The sequence below is a fragment of the Phacochoerus africanus genome, chromosome 1 (genome assembly GCF_016906955.1).
Source record: "Phacochoerus africanus isolate WHEZ1 chromosome 1, ROS_Pafr_v1, whole genome shotgun sequence".
In the NCBI taxonomy this organism is placed as follows: domain Eukaryota; kingdom Metazoa; phylum Chordata; class Mammalia; order Artiodactyla; family Suidae; genus Phacochoerus; species Phacochoerus africanus.
This window is the reverse complement of record NC_062544.1, coordinates 123,553,053-123,573,757: the sequence shown is the minus strand read 5'-3', so window position 1 is coordinate 123,573,757 and position 20,705 is coordinate 123,553,053. Positions and strand designations below refer to the sequence as shown.

At 39.7% G+C, this 20,705-nt stretch overlaps 1 protein-coding gene across 2 annotated transcripts in view; it reads right to left on the bottom strand.

Annotated features, from left to right (window-relative positions):
• The window catches only part of PTPRG (protein tyrosine phosphatase receptor type G), a 730,473-nt gene that overhangs the window by 542,950 nt on the left and 166,818 nt on the right, over nt 1-20,705 (bottom strand). For both annotated transcript variants that reach the window (XM_047778440.1, XM_047778433.1), the window contains exon 2: nt 7,548-7,652. In XM_047778440.1, coding sequence (XP_047634396.1) covers nt 7,548-7,652 — 105 coding nt within the window. The remainder of the gene's footprint in view (nt 1-7,547; nt 7,653-20,705) is intronic.

The window sequence follows — 20,705 nt, the reverse complement described above, 5'->3', positions numbered from 1 at the left end:
CCAAACTTCACATTGAAAAATGTTCAAGGTGGAATTCCCATCATGGCTGAGTGGTAACAAACCCGACTAGTATCCATGAGGACGCAGGTTCAATCCCTGGCCTCATTCCATGGGTTAAGGATCTGGCATTGCGTGAGCTGTGGTGTAGGTAGCAGACAAAGCTTGGATCCCATACTGCTGTGGCTGTGGTGGAGGCCAGCAGCTGCAGCTCCGATTCAACCCCAACCTGGGAACTTACATATGCCACGGGTGCGGCCCTTAAAACAAAAAAAGAAGGGAGAAAAAAAAAAGAAAAATGTTCAAGGTACCTTAACCATATGGTACCACATTTTTCTCTTTTATATATCAAGTCCTGATTAGTGTGTGACCATATGTGTTTCTTCTCACCCGATCTATCCTTGTAATCACAGATCAAGTGTAAAGGAAAAAAGAGTACATATAGCAAGAAATAGCTTGTCCTACAATGTATTCCCTACCTTGAAAGCCCTTCTGTTCCAAAACATTTAGGTAGGAACAGGGAGGTACAAAGATTAATTACAGACAAAGGTTGTGTTCAAGGGAGCATAAAGTTTAAAGGGTGTAAAAAATATGGATAAAACACTACCATGTCTTAATAGGTTCAAGTCCAAATTTTTTATCTTTACAACCAACCCACCATTCCTCATTTACTCATTTTAAATTAAATGCAATGCCATCTTCAATCATCCTGGGGATCATCCCAGACAATTCATTTTGCTTTCTTTTCCATGTACTAATGGTAATGAATTCCCACGGGCTCTCTCCTTTTATCTCTCAGATCCCTGATGACACAATCTCATCATTTCTCAGAGTTCCTCACCCCGCCCTCTTCCCTACTGACTGATCCTTAACCTGAAAACCTGTGGTCTGACTCAAACATAAAAACCAACTTAGTCCACTTCTACCGTGAAACCCTTAAATGACTCACTAAGACCCTCACAAAGACGTTCTAAGTCCCTAATAGAATTCTGTATGACCCTTCCTGGTCCATCTCCAATACTCCGCATCATTCCCTTAGCTTGTTCCACTCTGCCACATGCTTCAGACCTAGTGACCTACTAAGATGCTACCAGCTCCCAGCTCCTAGCCACTGCCAGGCTGTTTGATGCCTCCAGGCCCCTGTAGGTCCTGGAAAACACCTGCCCATCTTTTTTTTTTTTTTTTTGTCTTTTTGCCATTTCTTGGGCCACTCCCATGGCATATAGAGGTTCCCAGGCTAGGGATCAAATGGGAGATGTAGCCACCAGCCTACGCCAGAGCCACAGCAACGTGGGATCCGAGCTGCATCTGCCACCTACACCACAGCTCACAGCAAGGCCGGATCCTTAACCCACTGAGCAAGGCCAAGGATCGAACCCACAACTCATGGTTCCTAGTCGGATTCATTAACCACTGAGCCACGACGGGAACTCCAACACCTGCCCATCTTTTGGCTGGGACCTAGCAGTAGCAAATGTTCTCGGGCCCCTCCCATGATAGCACAACACTTGGCACACAGCAAGCAATTAATAAGGGTGCTGAACAAAAAAAATAAATAACTTCTACTTCAAAACTGTAAATAGATGAGTAGGAAAGCATAGAGAAGACAGAAATTAATGGTAAAATATAAAAGGGAGACTGATGAACTGAGGGTGAGATCAGGTGGAGATACCTTTGAGCCAGGACTTAGGAGAATGACTCTCAACAGTGTGGTGCCATCAGATCAGAGGATCTTTATTGCAAAGAAAATGTCTCTGGGGAAATGATTCCCTTAAAAGACTTCGTAGGAGGCATTTGGAGAGGGGCAAATAATATGACAATATTAACATTAAACTTTAAGGTTCTACAGTGCTTTCCATTCTTCTAATGACAAAAGCTGACTTTGGCAGGCATGTTTTGCTTCACCCTGTATAGACATTATTAAAAATAGGCATAGAAATGCTATTTTAGGAATTTAATTATATCTTAAGTTCACCAGGGGAGCTCGCTACTTAAAAGGATCCAACGGTGAAACTTTTTGTAAATCACCCACTAATTTATCTGGATTTCATGGCAGGATCCCCTTAGTAAGTTCCCAAGCATAGACTCTGGCATGAATTCATTTATCTATCCATCCATTCACCCCCTTGAAAAATATGTACCAAATATCTACAAAATGAGATATGCAGGCACACAGCAGGAAAAACAAGGAATTATAAGCTGTAATTCCTATCCTCAAAAACTCTACATTTAGCTGGAGAAATGAGAACCAACCCCCCCCCCCCATACACACATACATTATAAAACAAAATGTTCTTATGAATAGTGGGGTGAGGCAGCATACAATTAAGACCTATACCAGGTACCATTAACCCCCAAAGCCATCCTGTAAGGTATATCCTTGTATCTCCATTTTACAGCTGAGCAAGTCATCAAACCTCAGGACAGTTAGAAAGGACGTTGGAGATCTCCTCCACAATTTCCTGACCAAAAAAGGAATGCCTCTTAGAATAATACTGCTTGACCTTCACCCAGTGCAACACCAGACACTTCTTGCAAGAAGGAACTGTGGTCCTGGCATGTCTCAAGTTTGGATTCCTCAAACAGTGAAGAATGGCCCCCCGCCTTGTATTGATGCAGAGAATCTTTCTAAACAAAAGGAACATGAGCTATGGATTATTAAAAATGCAGAAAACCAAACAGGGTAAGTTAAAAAGGGGTGGGAGGAGAAACCACCACCTGTTTTTTCCCCAAGTCTTTGAGGGGGAGGAGAAAAAACAGAGAGCTTTATAAAAATGCCTCAAATTTCCACTTGAACTCACTCCAAATTTGTTTCCCATTTCCCTTTCCGGCAACGATGACCTACCTAGCATGTGCTACTTTTTGTGTAATAATTACAGAAGTTCTGGGCAAATTCCAAAATTCATGAGCTGTCATCACCTCAAGTAACACAGAAAAAAATATCTGTATCTTAGTCACAGAAAAAAAGTGTTTTGATATTTCTAATGAGACACTCTTACTTAAACTATTGCTTTTATTTTTTTTTTTCAGTGTAATTCTGCATGAAATACATCAACATCTTTCCTCCTTTTTCCCTGTGTTGGTATGAAGAAAATAAATTCAAAGATAGAAGGCAATCTTGAAATTATGCTGCTATTTTTAAGAATTAGTAATAATCACACATTTATGTTCTACCTCATATCTCTTTTGCCTGATGTTTTCATGTTGAACTGAGATATCATGACCACACTTTTCTAGAATAGCAAAAATTAAAGACCAGAGAGAAAACATATCCTAAGATGAGCACAATGGAGCCTGTCTCCAGGCTCCTGAATAAACCATCCTCTGTGATACAGCAGTAGGTGTTCACAATGGCATCATTTGATAAGCCTACAGAAGTAAAGTTATTTACCATTTCAAATATAAACAGAATGGAGACATTATCCAAGGTGATGCAGTGAAACTGAAATAACGCAGCGAGCCCTAACATGAGAAGTTATACTCAGATTAAAGAAATGCCATCATGACAATGGCCTTAAAACAAGCTCTTCACAGCTCAGATACTTATGCAATTGTCCTCAAGTGACTGGGTGGGATGCCACCAGAATGACCAGGTCAGCATCATTCACCAAACCCCACCTCATACCTGGAAGCAAACTAATGCTCAGAACACCAGAACCCAGGGGCCCCCTGACTGCCAACACACACTCTTTTCCTTGATCCATCTCCTAAAGCACATCACTCCCTCATCTTTGTTCCTCCCAGGACTTTCCAAAAGCAGGACCACCAAAATCACTATGAATGCTAACTAGAACATTTGCTGGGGATATTTCAGCTCAAGGGAAATGCAAAGCTGGGAAAAAAGAGAGAGAGAGATGTTCCAAATCTCTGAACAGTTTTGTTTATGAGTCAGGCTAACATCTGCTCAAAAACCCAGGCTCTATCAGTGTGAGAAGCTGGCAAACCTTTTCCATAAAGGGCCAGATAAAAATATTCTAGGCTTTTTGATCAAAAGTCTATGTGGCAGCTACTCAACTCTGTAGTTGTAACATGAAAACGGGCATTAACAATAGCCAAAAGAGCAGACAAGACTGTGTTCCAATAAAACTTTACTCACAAAAACAGGCAATGGTTTATAGTTTGTTGAGCCCTGAACTTGAGGACAGTTTGCTCATTCCCAAATCTCACATGGGCAATTCTTATGAATTATGGATGATATCATTCAGCAAGCTTAGCTCTCAGTATTACCTAATGATAACCCACTGTCAATCACTGCCCCCAACAACATCAACAGTAGCAAAAGTACTAACAGTGTCAAAAACAGCAAGAAGAAAGAATGCATATATGTATGTGTGACTGGGTTACCTTGCTGTACAGTGGAAAACTGACAGAGCATTGTAAACCAGCTAAAATGGAAAAAAACAAAAATCATTAATAAAATAAAATAATTTAAAAATTGAAAAAAAAAAAAAAAAAGCAGCCCGAAGTAATATTAGGTATTTCATGCCAGGGATTTGCTAAATTTTTCACAGGCATCATCTCATCTCATTCTCATTAACAGCTCTATGAGAAAAGTGCTCTTAATTATTCCTCTTTCAAAGATGGAGAGGTAGAGGTTCCAAGTGGTTAAATGCCCTCCTAACATAAAGATGTTAAGAGATAAAACCTAGATTTGAACCACAGTCTATCTATGACTTTAAAATTCATACTCTCATACAGAAGAACCGCTCCCCCACCCCCAGCACCAATGCCATTCATTATATTAGAAGGAACTAAGACATATTTGTGCATTTGAGGCATGAGATTAAAATCTGGGCCATTCAACAAATTTTTCAAAAGTGCTCTGCTTTGGAGTTCCCGTCGTGGCGCAGTGGTTAACGAATCCGACTAGGAACCATGAGGTTGAGGGTTCGGTCCCTGCCCTTGCTCAGTGGGTTAACGATCCGGCATTGCTGTGAGCTGTGGTGTAGGTTGCAGACGTGGCTCGGATCCCGAGTTGCTGTGGTTCTGGCGTAGGCCAGTGGCTACAGCTCCGATTCAACCCCTAGCCTGGGAACCTCCATATGCCGCGAGAGCGGCCCAAGAAATGGCAAAAAGACAAAAACAAACAAACAAACAAACAAAAAACAAAAGTGCTCTGCTTCACTTTTGCTAAATTTAAAAGCCTTTCCTTCTACAAATTACAAACCTTCTTTTGGCACTCCAACTTTCCAAGCAACTAGAGATATAACTAGAGATATAACATACACCTGCAGGTATATACCTCCAAAATCTGGTTTACTGCAGTTTTAAGGTCCTGGTCTGAAGTTCCAAAGGTATCAGGCAATCACTCTCACTCCTTCCTGCTCTTTCTTCATCTATTTGCCAAATGCTAGGGAGTGTCTCCAATGACCCCAAGTCTTCTTGATGTGAGAACAAGTATTTCACAACTTCCATGTGACATAAGCACTGATACCATGGAATTTCCAGAAAGATATTTATAAAGAATGAGGACTATAACCCATCACTTGTTACCTCTCTCTCATTCTTTTCTTCTCCTTTTACTTTTAACTTTTCCATTACAACTAGCGAGCAACTTCACTTGTCCTTCCAAACCTGTCTCTAGCCTTCTGGGGGACTCTTCAAATGACTGTCCTATCCTGACTCCAGAAAAAAATCAACTAAAACAGGGGTTGACAAACAATGGCCTATGGACCCTATCCAACTGGCCGCCTATCTGTACCACCTGCAAAGTAGGACTGGGTTTCTATATTTTTAAATAGTTGAGGAAAAAAAATAAAAAAGAAATATAATATTTCTTGACGTGAAAATTATAACAAATTTCCATTTCATTGTTCATATTTAACTTTTCTTATCAAAACACAGCCAGTCTGTCCATCTATCTAGGGCTGCTTTTGCATCACAAGAGCCAAGTTGAGTGACTGCAACAGAGACCAAAGGCCCTGCACCAGGATCTTGACAAAAAAGCATGCAGATCCCTGAGGATGAACTATTAGCCCTTCCACAGACAGCAGTTCCCAAATTCAGGCACGTTCCAGAAGTACAAAATAGAGACTCATCAAGTCCACCAGAGTTAAGAATATCAACAGATGCTCCCTCCCAAAGATGGCACCAATTACATCCATTCTTCATTAAGTAATGGGAAACATTTTAGGCCCCTCGTTCCTTCACTGTCATTTGCAACTGGAGATGCTAATGGGATGGATATACTTCTCAATTCCCAACAGCACTGTTATTCTAAATTGATGAACTATAAACAGCAGGCCACCTTATCCCTCTTCCTCACTGATATCAGAGCCCAGAACACAAAATGATAAATTTTCTTTGGGTTTCTTCGTGAGAAGCAATATATATGTAATTTCGGCCTTCATCTCCCAATTTCTTTCATTTATCAGAAATGGTGACAAAAAGGCTCTAATTAGATAATTCTAATCACAAGGAACGGGGTGTGATGGAAGACTTCAGAATCACTATCTGTCCCCTGCAATACAAAACAGATAGGCTATTCTCCCCGTAGGGGCAGGAGATTTATCAATAGACAAAAGGATGCAAAAGCCAATAGATAAGGTGTAATTAAAGATCAGGCCTATAAATTTTACACTGACATAAATTTAACCGGATTTGCAGGTGGAAACTCAGGGTTTAAAACCAGACCATCATTATGAAAATACTGCCTTTCAGTTCTGTGTGCAACAACATTGCATAATACATAGATTTATTATTAAGACTAATACTCTGTGCCTCCAAGCACTTTCATACAAAAATTTGAATTATTCAGTACTGGAGTGATTTCCAAAGTGGTCTGTTTTCCTCAAGCATTTCTCCTAATTAATCACAATACATTTTCCATATATTTTTGAGCACCAAAATCTCTTTTAGAAATAACAATCCACCTATTTTATTTTTGGTAGTCATTAGGAACATAAGCCAGAAAGACCTGTGTATTCTCACAGGTTTGTTTGTTTGTTTGTTTTTTGCCCCTTAAAATGTTAAGAAATTTCCACTGTCAATTCAACATAGTTATAACAATGCTCTCTCCCCACTGGCTCAAAGGCTCAAAGTGAAAACAATAATGAAAACAACTACAGCAATACTGTAGAGGGCTGAAATACATTCAACTAACAAGAAATGATTTGAAAATAAAGTTGCATTTCTTATATTAAAGCATAATAGGTCACTTCGATATGTGACGCCTTGTAATATTTAGCAGATATTTAGCAGTGCAAGAGTAGGCTTATATTTTCTGCTCTCTGAAATCACAGCCACTGGGAGGAGAAAAGAAAAGGCCACATCTTTCAGAAAATTACAAGTTTGGTACAATAACTCGTTAACAAGTAAAGCAATAATTGCAAATTGAGGGGAAAAAGCAGGTTGAAAAAACAGGTGGGAGAGATCAATTAAGGTACTTATCACCTTGAGGAAAAATAGGCTTGAATATTTTAACTTTTGGTGAACTATGAAAGGTTTGAACAAACAGAAATTAGGTGCAAAAGTGATTAAAAGCATGCTTTCAAGCGAACTTAATGGGATGAAAACTGCCCTATGATCCAGGTCGGAACAAGTCAACTTACCCGAGTAGGCCCAGTATGGGTCTCCAGAAGCCTTGCGCCTGCGGACCTGCGCTGAGCTGCCCTGTCTGTTGTCGTGAAGGGATCCCACGTAGCCTTCCGTCAACGCTGGAAGACAGGAAAGCCACAGTGAGTCAAAATCATCACCCCACCAGACACAAATGCACACAGCCAGCCAACCTCCTAGAAGCACAGACCTTGGAGGTGACTGAATAGAACCTCCAGACTTGACAGAAAAACAACTCCAGGAGAAAACCTCGAGAGATTACGAGGATTATTATTCATATTTTTAAGAATAGTTTACAATGACTCATTTCCGTGTGCCACCAGCTGCAGGTGCGCTAAACACTTTACATACATTATCTAATCTGCAACACACCATTAGGCAATAGATACAATGTCTCAATAACAGGCCATTCTATAGGTAAACAAACTGAAGCTGGGAGTAGTTGAGTAACTTTAACTTGCCAAGGTCCTACAACTATAGGCCTGGAAGCTATAGTTTGGGTTCAACTTACACCTATATCCTAGGTGCAAAGAGCCTTGAGCCTTATTTGATCTTCATTGATCAAAGGGTCATTCCACTTCTTTTAGAGATGGCAGAAGGAGAGCTCAGAGACACAAGGAACTGGTCCCAGGTCACACAGGGAAGTATGCAGCAGATCAGCGAACCCATAAACATATTTGCATCAAAGCTCAGGTCTATGCCATCCAAACACAGCAAAGACTGAGGCCTGGGAGACACCCCATGGGGAGTACCAGTCCTCTACATACTTTGGACCCCAAAGAGTCACCGGCTCTTTGTGAAGACAGGAAACTTGAAACTCTTCAAGGCCAGCAATGCTCAGAAAACAAACACTGCTTAATGATGTATTTCTTTGAAAACCTCAAAACGAATCCAATCTTCTACTCCATTATGGAGAGCTTCCATCTGTCTGCTACAGTGTTCAAAGCCCTCCCCTCCCAGCCACTTCACGGATGCAAATTTCTTTTGTGGTGAGCCCACACCTGAATGCACTGATGTGAAGGAAGACAAGTACCACAGGTGCCCAGAATCCAAAATGAATTAGAACCAAACTTCAAACAATACATCCCAGCTGTCAGTGTTAATATTTAAATGCACCCAAACAAAATCAAGCGTGCTTTTAACAAGCTAGGAAAATGATTAGAGGAACTGTATATTCAATTTAAAAACTAAGATGGCCCCAGGAAAGCACAGTACAGTCGCTATTCCAAATTAGAGTCATCATCATCATCATCCTCTCACCATGATGGTATCAGCTTTGCTGACAATGTGACAGTCATGAAGAAAATGAGGAAATATGTGAAGTATGTTATACTTGCCGGTCAACTGCAAAGATTGGCTTTAAATGAAATAATGCTTGAACGAAAGCTATTCCACAGAGATGAGCCCTTTAGAGGGAAATAGGAATCTTGTAAAATCCAAACACACATTACAAAAGTAAACCTGGTATCATTTACTTTTTTTAGGGCCTGTTTTTTGGCCCTAAATAACAAAGTCAAAACCTAAGTTACTAACCATTTTTAAAGTATAATGATGGTGCAAGTACCTATGATCCACACCATTCTATACTCTTAGAGATAAGCCTTTCAGAGCCTGAGGAAATTAACCATTCTAAGCTTTTTCTTTCCTTCTTTTTTCTTTTCTCGCTCTCTCCTCTCGTTCTCGCTCTCGCTCTCGCTGTCTCACTCTCTCGCTCTCTCTTGCTCTCACTCTCACTTGCTCTCTTTTTGTTTTTCCTTTTTTAGGGCCACGCCTATGGCATATTGAAATCCCCAGGCTAGGGGTTGAATCAAAGCTGCAGCTGCCAGCCACAGCAACATGGGATCCGAGCTGCATCTTTGACCTCCACCACAGCTCACAGTAATGCCTATCTTTAACCTGCTGAGCGAGGCCAGGGATCAAACCCACATTCTCATGGATACTAGTTGGGTTTGTAACCTGCTGAGCCACAATGGGAAGTCCCCATTCTAACCTTCTAGGGATCAAAAATAAGTCTATTCTAGTCTCCTAATCTATTTTTTTCCTCCACTGCAGCATACTAGTTAAACAAGTGCTCAGCTTTCTTGTCTGTTCATAGCAATTTGTGTTATCTTCATAAAGACCCTAAGAGATTAGTATTTTTAACTTCATTTTACAAAGAAACTAGGCTTAAATGCATACCCATATACTTACTAAACAGCTTCCTAAAACTTGTTCAACTTATTTATTTTCTATGAACATAAGAAACATTTTATGTATCTGTTTACTATGCTTCTTAGACCTAGTTCACTCTAAGTAATTATTCCCAAATAATCCTTCCTCTGTGTATGAAGACAATGGTAAACCAGTGTCCACATTCCCAAACATGCCACTGGGGCCAGGGGAATGGTTTACAGTGATTCACTGGCTTAAGCCAAACAAGGCCCACCTTTGGAGCTGGCAAAGATGGGGGCGACGAGGGGCAAAAGGACATGGTGATCCAGTCCATGACTCATGACCTAGCAACTAGAGTGGGGCATGATGATTATCAAAATGGAAACTCTGCAACAGATTTCCACTATGTATCAGGCATTGAAAAAGCACATATGCCCAGAGCTGAATAAGGTGCTCTGCTCATAGTAACCATATGAAGTTGGTATGTTTAGCCGCAGTGATGTCTATGTTTGGGAATGGGCACAGGGCCAATCAGAGAAAATTTTCTCTCTTGCTGAAGGTGTTAAGATGTGAGCTGGAAGCCTCAGAAGGTAGCTGAGGGTCAAGCAGAGGATCAGCAAAGAAGCTCAAAAGTGGAAACCAAGCCAGAGAAAGCAAAATCTATGGATCAGTGCTGTTGCCAAAACTGAAGCTCAGGTCAAAGCCACTTTGAAACCTACCCTCTGAGAGGCTTTTCAGTTACATGCACCAATTACCTACCAAATCGTACTAGTCCGTCTCTTGTATGCAAAAGATCCCACAAAGATATAACATGATCTTGCTGACCTTCAAACAAGTCACTTCAACACCTGACTATCAATTTTCCCATGCATAAAAGGCCACTGTTGGACAAGAGCTTTGATTCTCACCCTGGCTACTTAAAAACAAACATAAAACAAAAACCAGCAAAAGCCCTAATGCCCTAGACCCTAACTCCAGAGATTCCGACTTAATTGGTCTGGGATGGGACAAAGTTATCAGCACTTTTTATAAAAGTGCTCTAGGTGATTCTATTTTGCAGCCAGTGAAAAGAACCACAAACTTCCCTGCTGAGCTACACCTGAGACCCTGTGCATCTGTAACATCATCAACTCACAGTCAGTCTGTACCTTGACAGGCTAAGCCTGTCTGAATTCTTGTAAAGAGCTGGCCACAAAAATGAATAGCCTCCTGCAGAAATCACAGCAGTGTGGTGTCAACCTGAGCAGTGAGACAATCTGAACTCAACCAGAATTCTAACCAGAAAGTTCACAAAGGAAGCAGGTATAAAAGTAAAGAAAGAATGTGGTTATCCTCAAGGTTATTAATTTATACCCTTTAGAGAAGATCACACTAGAATCACAGTCTCCACCACGAGTCTCCCTTCTTTTTCCTGAAAAGGAAGTGCTTTTCATTTCCTCTTACTTCAGAGGACATTAGGGTGTGCGGAGGCAGGACAAAGCCCTCCAGGGGCAAGTCTCAGTGCAGCCAGCTTCCATGCTGGCAGTGGTGTGACCCATCCTGCCTGGAATGCAAAGCTACAGAGCTTAACCAGGTAAGTGTCAAAACCTTCAAGTTCTTAGGTGTAAACCATAATCCCTTTAGTCTTTAACTAGACTGACAGAGGCCACAGGTTTGGGGATCCCACACCTGCCAGCTCTCCAAGCCTACTCACTAATCTCTTAGTGAGAAAGCAAGTCCACCATCCCTTGTGTCTTCTACATTTTTTTTTGTCTTTTTGTCTTTTTAGGGCCCCACCCACCGCATATGGAGGTTCCCAGGCTAGGGGTCAAATCAGAGCTGTAGCTGCCGGCCTACACCACAGCCACAGCCACAGCCACACGAGATCTGAGTCGCACCTGTGACCTACACCACAGCTCACACAAAGCTGGATCCTTAACCTACTGAGCAAGGCCAGGGATCAAACCTGCGTCTTCATGGATACTAGTCAGATTTGTTTCCACTAAGCCACAACAGGAACACCAAATAAGCAATTCTTTAGCGAGCAACTCAGAAATGAACCGGATAGCAAAGGACTTTATTACCCCAGCACCAGATTTCTTTTTTAAGACATAAACTATTCATTAAAGATAACTATATTTAGTTTTCCCTTGTATTCCATCTATATCAGTAGTATGTGATTTCTTTTTCCCCGAATAAGAACATAACCACGTGTTACTGGCACCTGCATCGTTTAAAACAAAAAATTTCAAGTCCCTTCCTCAAATGTACTTGCATCAAATGACATGGAATTTTTTAATTAAAAATTATTGTTTGAACAGCAGTCAAAAATGTACATGGAGTATACTGAGCAACTACTAGCAAGGAGCAGAGATTTGCAAAAAGAAACAATCTGTGCTTCCCAACTAAAGATACAGACTCAGCACACCAAATTCAATCAATTTTAATACTCTCTGTACTCTTCTAAACGCCAACAGCCAACCAACGACGGCATGGTAATGATATGGTAAGGCTGTGAATCATGCTATTGATTTTCAATATCTTCTGTGCAGAAAATTAAATTATGCAAATGCATGCCTTTATGGATCCTTACCTTAATGTGCAATTGCTTACTTGCTTATGTCAGCAACTTAATTACACAATTAAAAATAGTGCATGCTTATTAAAATATGTAGTTCCACTACTCAGAACAGACAGGAAGTGTAAATCTGCCTAAGGTTATCATGTGACTAATAAGAGGGAGGAGCTGGTGTTATGCAAACATATATTCTATGTTCTCCCAAGTCTTACAGCACCAAGCCTGCAATAGTTTATGAAGCTGAAGTTGGCTGACAGCAGAAAGCACAGGAGGGCTTTTAGTGGTTTACAATGCTTCAAAAGAATTGGGTTTGCAGTGATGTAACCAGGGTAAAGATAGAAAGGATACCCCATAAGTAGTGTACACTGCTGTAGACTCCTCTTCAAAGAGGTTGTTTCTAACGAAAGTTTAACCAACACACACACACACACACACACACACACACTCACATCCCACTAACAAATCTGGACATACGGAATACCAAACGTTGGCAGTCTAATAATTTTACAAAGGAAAACCCAGCTACTCTCATCCTCCAGGAGAATGTATCTCTCAATTTTGACAGGCTAAAAGTAGAGATTTCAAAACCAATAGCATTAACGAGCCAATGATGCCTTCGTCTCACTCAGCAGGAATAATCTTAAGTTGGTTGCTATGCAGAAAGCTGATTGAGTGACATGTCTTTTCATCAGGGAGTCTTCATAAACTCTATCACCTCTCAGAAGTTCTACCGAGCCTACCTCATTTCCAGCTTGAAGCAAAAAAGATAAAAATGTTTCCAGACCCAAAGGCCCAATCCTTTCCTATAACAATATCCGAAGAGCTACCTACCACAGAAGATCAGAACAAAACTGTTTCCTATGTGCATGATTTAACTTCCCAGAGCCACCGGACAGAGTTTATAACAATAAATGTTTTTATTCTGGGAATGTAAAAGCAGATGTGTATCCCATCTGCCTTAACTATGTCTTCAGGAGGATTTGGTGAGATTCTTAGTGGTTTCTTTTTTTTTGTCTTTTTTGTTGTTGTTGTTATTGCTATTTCTTGGGCCGCTCCCGAGGCATATGGAGGTTCCCAGGCTAGGGGTCTAATCGGAGCTGTAGCCGCCGGCCTACGCCAGAGCCACAGCAACGCGGGATCCGAGCCGCGTCTGCAACCTACACCACAGCTCACGGCAACGCCGGATCGTTAACCCAGCGAGCAAGGGCAGGGACCAAACCCGCAACCTCATGGTTCCTAGTCGGATTCGTTAACCACTGCGCCACGACGGGAACTCCGATTCTTAGTGTTTTATAGAAATTTTGACTTGGGTTTGGGGGGGGGGGTTCAAGCTGTGTTAACTCTTCTGAATAACTTGCAGCCTGAACATTTTCTCACACAAAGAGATCAGCTCCTCTAAACACCATATTAATGATTTGACGTGGATGTCTTTTCTTAGGTTTTACCATGAAAGAGAAGGGTCACTGAATTTACACAGGATAAAAATAAACAGTGTTAGGTATGGCTAGAGAATATTGCAAGTGTGTGAATTGAAATTAGAGTATAATTAATGCTTTATTGTCTTTGACAAAAATGGTCCATTTACACATGCATTTGTACAACCAAAAATAAACGGAAGTCACAGGTACCTATCAAGAAAGGAAAACAAAGGGCCAATGAGCATTTCAAAATAACCACAATTTTCCCCCACATTACTTTTTCATCTTGCCTTATTGAACCAACAACGTCCACTTGGACGCAACAATGTTATGATCTCCTATAGAGGAATGTGATTATATGACAGAAGTTATGGAACGGTGAAACCAGAGTCAGTTTATCATGAAAACAGCCTCAAATTCCATCTAAAGTACAGCTTCACATCTTGTACCCAAAGCAAAATAGTACAGTGACACTTGAGGGTTTCCACTTAATTCTATGTCCAATACTAGGTCGTTCCAAAGGACTTAGAAGCCTGGGAGAATTGGTCAGCTTCCAATCAAAATTGAAAACATCAGAACAAAGAAATTCTGGTTCCCCAGTGCCAGAATGAAAATTTCTTAGGATGATGGATGGATAGCTATAGAGTCCTAGTTCTCTGCCCGAGTTACTGCCAAAAATAACCCCACTAAAAATAAGTAATAGGCACTCAGATTTTCAAATCCAGGATGTGTATTTCCAGAATGGCAGACAAGCAGTTAAGCAGACTGTTTATATCTATTATAACTGCTCATACAACAAACAAATTAAAGATCCCTCAAGGATGGTGAAATCTCTATCAAGCATAATTTTCTCTAAATTTTAAAGAGCATTTAAGAACATTAAATCCCACACAATAGTCTAAAATGAATAAATCTTTATCTTCTTTGTGACTACAATGGGCAAAAGTATCACATTATAGTTAAAGTAATTAAATATTCCATCAGCCTCACATCTCCTTTGTGCTTGTATTTCAATTAATTGTAGTGAAATGTACTTAGTGAGTGTCCCAAAAAAGTAGAATCAAGAAGTGCATTCCTTTGTAACTACTGCAGTACAAATGGTTCCTCCAGTTGTTTGTGATACCGAGCTAACCTCAAATACAATACATTATGTTACAGTAGATTACCTATTTTATTACATTCAAATGTACCTATTGTCCCAACTACCAAAAAAAAAAAAAGTATCTTTCATCATCTAAAGTGATAAAGAGACCTAATGTTGAGCATGACTTTTTTTTTTTTTTAAAGTAAAACAGATTACTGAAACTTACAGGCAGCTCAAGGGAAAAAGGAATCATATAGCAATGTGTATCCTAGGGGGGGAAAAAAGACCACAAAACAGGCTTGTAAAAATGATTTCTATCAGGTAGAGATTTCTATCAGGTATCGTTACTTTACCCTAAAATAATGCTGATTACAAAAGGCAGAATCTTCTTTTTTAAAAATCAATACAGGGCTAAAGGAGACAAAAAAAATTAGAACAATTCATTTGCTATTAACTGTATCATGGTTTTAAACATTCACAAATTAAAAAAAAAAAAAAAAAAACAGGCTTCCCAAAAGGTCCAAGAAAAGGTACACTTGGAAAACTGATTTATATGGGGGCTCATTATACCTTCGTGATGAAAATCTGAAAAATATCATGCTTTCTTTGCTCTTTTCTCAAGGGAAATCGCCTAAAAACAAATTGGACTGCTGACTTCTTACTTCAGATAGAAATAAGTCAAGCAGCCCTGCCAAACCATTTTAATACTGTTTGGGTTCTCAAAGAATCAAGTCTTTGGATTCTATGAGATTCGTGGGAAAAGAAGAATTAGTAATAGATTGTACTATAGTAAGGCAATTACCACAAACCCATACTTCCAATTCCGCAATTGTGCCATCTCTTTGAATCCTTAGTGATCAACAGAACTGACAAATTCAGATCAGCAAATACAACTGGTGGCCATCACGCTGAACACAGCCATAGACCCAGATGTTCTGTTTCACCCATTGTGTGTGTTTGCATGCATATATGTTTAATTAGGTGTTAAGATGGGAAAAATTCATGAAAGAACTTGAATATCTATATTATTTTAATGAGAAATGTGAACTCTATTCTCAAACAGCAACAATATGCTATGTGAATAGTGACTAGCTCTACAGAGAAGAATCATGAACCCATCCAGTCCCATTTGATATTTTACATTTCTTTAATTTTTTTTTTTTGGCAGTACCCTTGGCATGCAGAAGTTCCCAGGGCAGGGATGATCCGGCACCACAGCAGTGACCCAATCAAACCTAAGCCACTGCAGTGACAATACCAAATCCTTTAACCACTAGGCCACCAGGGAACTCATGATAATTCATATTTCTTATCTGGTTCCTATGGCCGTCTGCCACCCATGGCCTGACCCAATAATAAGTTATTTACTAACTCCCATCTTTGCCTATGAGAAAGGCACTATTAAAAGTACCATCGATAAAATGACTCATATAATTATTGAAATAATCTCGTGGCTTTGGTACAATTATTCAGAAAAGCTTGTAATGTGCTTAAGAATACAGAGCCTTGAACTATATATTCCACTGAAGCCTATACAATGGATACTATACTATACTATAATTATTCTTCACAAAACCATAACAATATCTGTGAGTTAAGAGTTACTCCACCCACTCAAAAGTAAATAAATATCACAAGTGGAAAAACAGTTTCTCCATGGGCCTCAGAAAACTAAAAGCCTAACAATTTCCAAAGAAGTGGTCTAAGTCACTCTTCCCACCACTATTGGCAAAGGTCTCAGATAAAACCATGTACTGATAGCACTAACAGAAAATGTAGAGGGATTTCCCTTGCATGATGTGGATAATATCTGATTACAATTTTACAAACATCGGCTATTTGTCTATAAAAAGAAAGTCAGTTATATTCAAGCATAAATAAATGTTGTGACAACTTGAGTTAAGGAAACCAAATGATACCCCGACAAGTTCTCTTCATTCATATTTTCTTCTGTTTAAAATGTGTAACTGTGACTACCTGATGAATGTTTATTCCTGAGAAATAAAGAATAAATGTTATAACTTCAGCCTTTTACATAGCTAAGTCATACATGCACCTGTGGTCCCATGAAATACTGCATGAAAAATATTCAATGAAATGGGCATATGTCATAGAACAAAAAGAAATGGGCAAAGAAAAAACTCTATTTAAATGTTGATGGGGGCCCATTTCCAAACTATGCATGTCTACCAATCCTAGCAAAAGGCCATCATAATGCACCTTTCCAGAACTTGGAGAGAACAAGCTTCGCAGTGACAAAAATACCCACCAAGACACCACCCAACCACAGTAAACAGTAGAAAACATACTGCAGAGACACAAGCCCTAAGTCCTGGGCTTGGGAAGCATGAAGAGAGGGCATTCCAACCATGACACCCCTTTGCTCAAGACACCAGTCACAGTGTGGACACAGTGACTGGTTTAAGTTAATCCAGAAACCTGTACTCTCTGGGGCCACATTAGGGAAGCTGCTCAAATCTTGGCCAGCCAACCACTCAGTGGCCCGCAGCCATCAATGTGCCAGAGCTCTGATGATCTCTTCTACCTCCACACTGACTATCTATTTAAGTAGTTCCTAGCTCCTTCTGGCCAAAAAGAGAATTTCTAGGAAGTTGGTAAGATTTAGGCAAGTATTCCTTGTCTTTCCAAGGCAGGATACTACTTTGCCAAACCATTCAACAATGCATACTGTATATTCCTCCTGCAATCTTGGAGCTTCCAGTCCACTAGTGGGCTCAGTCAATGCTTATGTAAATTATAAATTCTATATATGGTTAAACAAATATGAAAATTAAAGGAAGCATGATACAGTAAGGAAAATACAAGTAGGGAGAGAATGCAGAAAGAGTAACCAGGGAAGGAAATACCATTTTAGGTGAAGGCCACTGATGGGCAGGATGGGAAGACAGAAGTCAAGACGGGGAACAGTATGTATGAGGATGTCAAGGCAGGAAAGAGGGTGGCATAAGGAGGCTGGCCTGGCTGCAACTTGATGAGCTGGTAGCAGGAGAAAGAGGTTGAGGAGGAATGAAAGGGGGATTCAGCAGGGTGAGCTTTGAATGAGCCCAAGAAGACAATGATGGACTGAGTGAAATCACGAAGTCTCATATGAGCTTTCCTTTAAAACGGCCTTCTTAGAGTACCATGGTGTCTCAGCAGGTTAAGGCTCCAGCATTGTCAGTGCTGTGGCTTGGGTTCGATTCCTGGCCCCAGAACTTCAACAAGCCCTGGGTGTGGCCAAAAATAAATAAATAATAAAACAGCTTTCTTGCTATACAGTGAGTTTTAGTGTATTTGCAGAGTGTGCAACCATTACCATCATCTAATTTTAGAACATTTTTATCCACATATGCTTTGAAAAGGTGACTGCCATGTGGGGAACAGACAGAAGGAAAGGAGGCAGACAAGAGCAGAAAACAGCTGCTCATCACCTCGGCCTCTAGGGTGAATGAATACAAATCATTCACAAAATGTGTACTTGCACCTGTATGCAGGGAGGTGGTGCTCCTAGAGGGACATTTTTGAGCAAGCAGTAGTCTAATATTTACATTCACCTGACCAATTGCCTACACAGCTCATTTTTTTTTTATTTTGCTATTATTTTCTATCACTTCCCCTTTGCCCTTTTCCATCTGAATCAGGATATGCACTAGTTTGATCAAGCAATTAACTGTGATTACATGTCAATTAAAAAAGATAATTAATGAGAGAATTAAAGATAACTAACGATTTACAAACACAATAAGGAAAAGAAAGCAAGAACAGTCATAATCACTATATTTTCTTTTAGAGCTACATAGTGCATAAAACTATACTCTCAGTATCTTATAAAAAAAATTAGCTGCCTCTATGATGTATGTAGAGGTACAAAGCATCCTACTATGGATGTTCAAGGGAGCTTAGGTGGGTGATTTGAAAAAAAAAAAACAAAAAAAAAACATCATTTTTTAAAACACAGACATGTACATGGCTTTAAACCTACCTTGGGTTCTCTCCTCCTCCCCAAACAATTCTTAAAAGCAAACAAACAAAAAACCACCTCCCATATTGGTATATAAACATACACACAGATCAATGGAACAGACTAGAGAGCCCAGAAAAAAACTCACACATATATGGGCAATTAATTTACAAGAAAGCCAAGAATATAGAATGGGGACAGAAGAGTCTCTTCAAAAAAAGGTGTTAGAAAAACTGGACAGCCACATGCAAAAGAATTAAATCAGACCATTATCTTATACCATCCATAAAAATTACCTCAAAGTGGATTAAAAACTTGAATATAAGAAATGAAACCATAAAATTCCTACAAGAAAATATAGGCAATAACCTCTATGGCATCAGACTTTGCCATGTTTTTTTTTTTTTTTTAATATTACGCTGAAGGCAAGGAAAACAAAAGCAAAAATAAACAAATGGGACTACATCAACCTAAACAGCTTCTACATAGTAAAAGAAACCATTAATGAAGTGAAAAGGCAACCTGCTAAATAGGAGAAGATATTTTCAAATGATACATCAAACAGGGATTAATATACAAAGAGCTCATACAACTCAACAACAACAAAACAAACAATCCAATTAAAAAATGGGCAGAGGATATGAATAGATATTTTCCCAAAAAAAGACACACAGATGGCCTAGAGGCATATATAAAGACGAAAGATGTTCAACATCACTAATTACCAGGGAAATGCAAATCAAAACCACAATGACGCATAACCCCACACCTGCCAGGATAGCTATCATAAAAAAGACAAATTGCAAGTGCAGGCAGGGATGTGGAGAAAACGGAACCCTCATGTACTCTTAGTGGGATGGTAAACTACAGCCACAATGGAAACCATTATGGAGATTCCTCTAAAAATTAAAAATGGCTCAGCGGAAACAAATCTGACTAGCATGAGGACAAAGATTAGATCCCGTGCCTCCCTCAACGGGTTAAGGATCCAGTGTTGTGAGCTGTGATGTAGGTCGCAGAGGCAGCTCGGATCCTGAATTGCTGGGGCTGTGGTGGAGGCCGGCAACTGCAACTCTGATTTGACCCCTAGCCTGGGAACCGCTATATGCTGCAGGTGCCAGCCCTAATTAATTAATTAATTAAAATTAAAAACAGAACTACCATATGATCCAGTTATTCCACTTTGGGGTATTTATCTGAAGAATAAGAAAACACTAATGTGAAAGGATATATGCATCCCTATGTTCACTGCACCATTATTCACACACACCTAAAACACAGAAGCAACCTAAGTGTCCATCCCTGGGTGAAAGGATAAAGTAGTTGTGGCATATACATACAAAGGAATATTTTTCAACCATTTACAAAGAATGAAATCTTGCCATTTGTGACAATGGATAGACTTAGAAGACAATACACTAAGTGAAATAAATCAGACAAAGACAAAACGCCATATGATTTCACTCATATGTAAAAATCTAAGAAGCAAAACACATGAACAAACAAAACAAAACAAACAAAAAAATCTCCTAAATAAAAAGAACGGATTGATGATTATCCGAAGGGAAGGGGATAGAGACATGAGTGAAATGGGTGAAAAGATTTGTGGTGAAAATCACTCTGAAGTATATACAAATGTATGATTATGCTGTACACCTGAAAACTCGTATAATGTTATATACCAATTTTACTTCAATTTAGCAGATATTTTTATTTACCCTAAAATAAAATCAAAGGCCATGCCCCACCGCAATCACCACCATCACAACAAAAAGGCCTGACTTTTCCACAAATGTGTGAGCAAAACATGTGAGCAAAACACCAGTAAGGAACTTAAATAAAGGATAATAAACTATGGTAATTCATCTCTGCATGAGGACAAAGATTTTTGTCTTTAGCAACTATTCAGGACTGATTATAATCATGAAAAAGTATTCAGGGACAAATATACTTTGTAGCTGGTAGGAAGATAAATGACCAAAA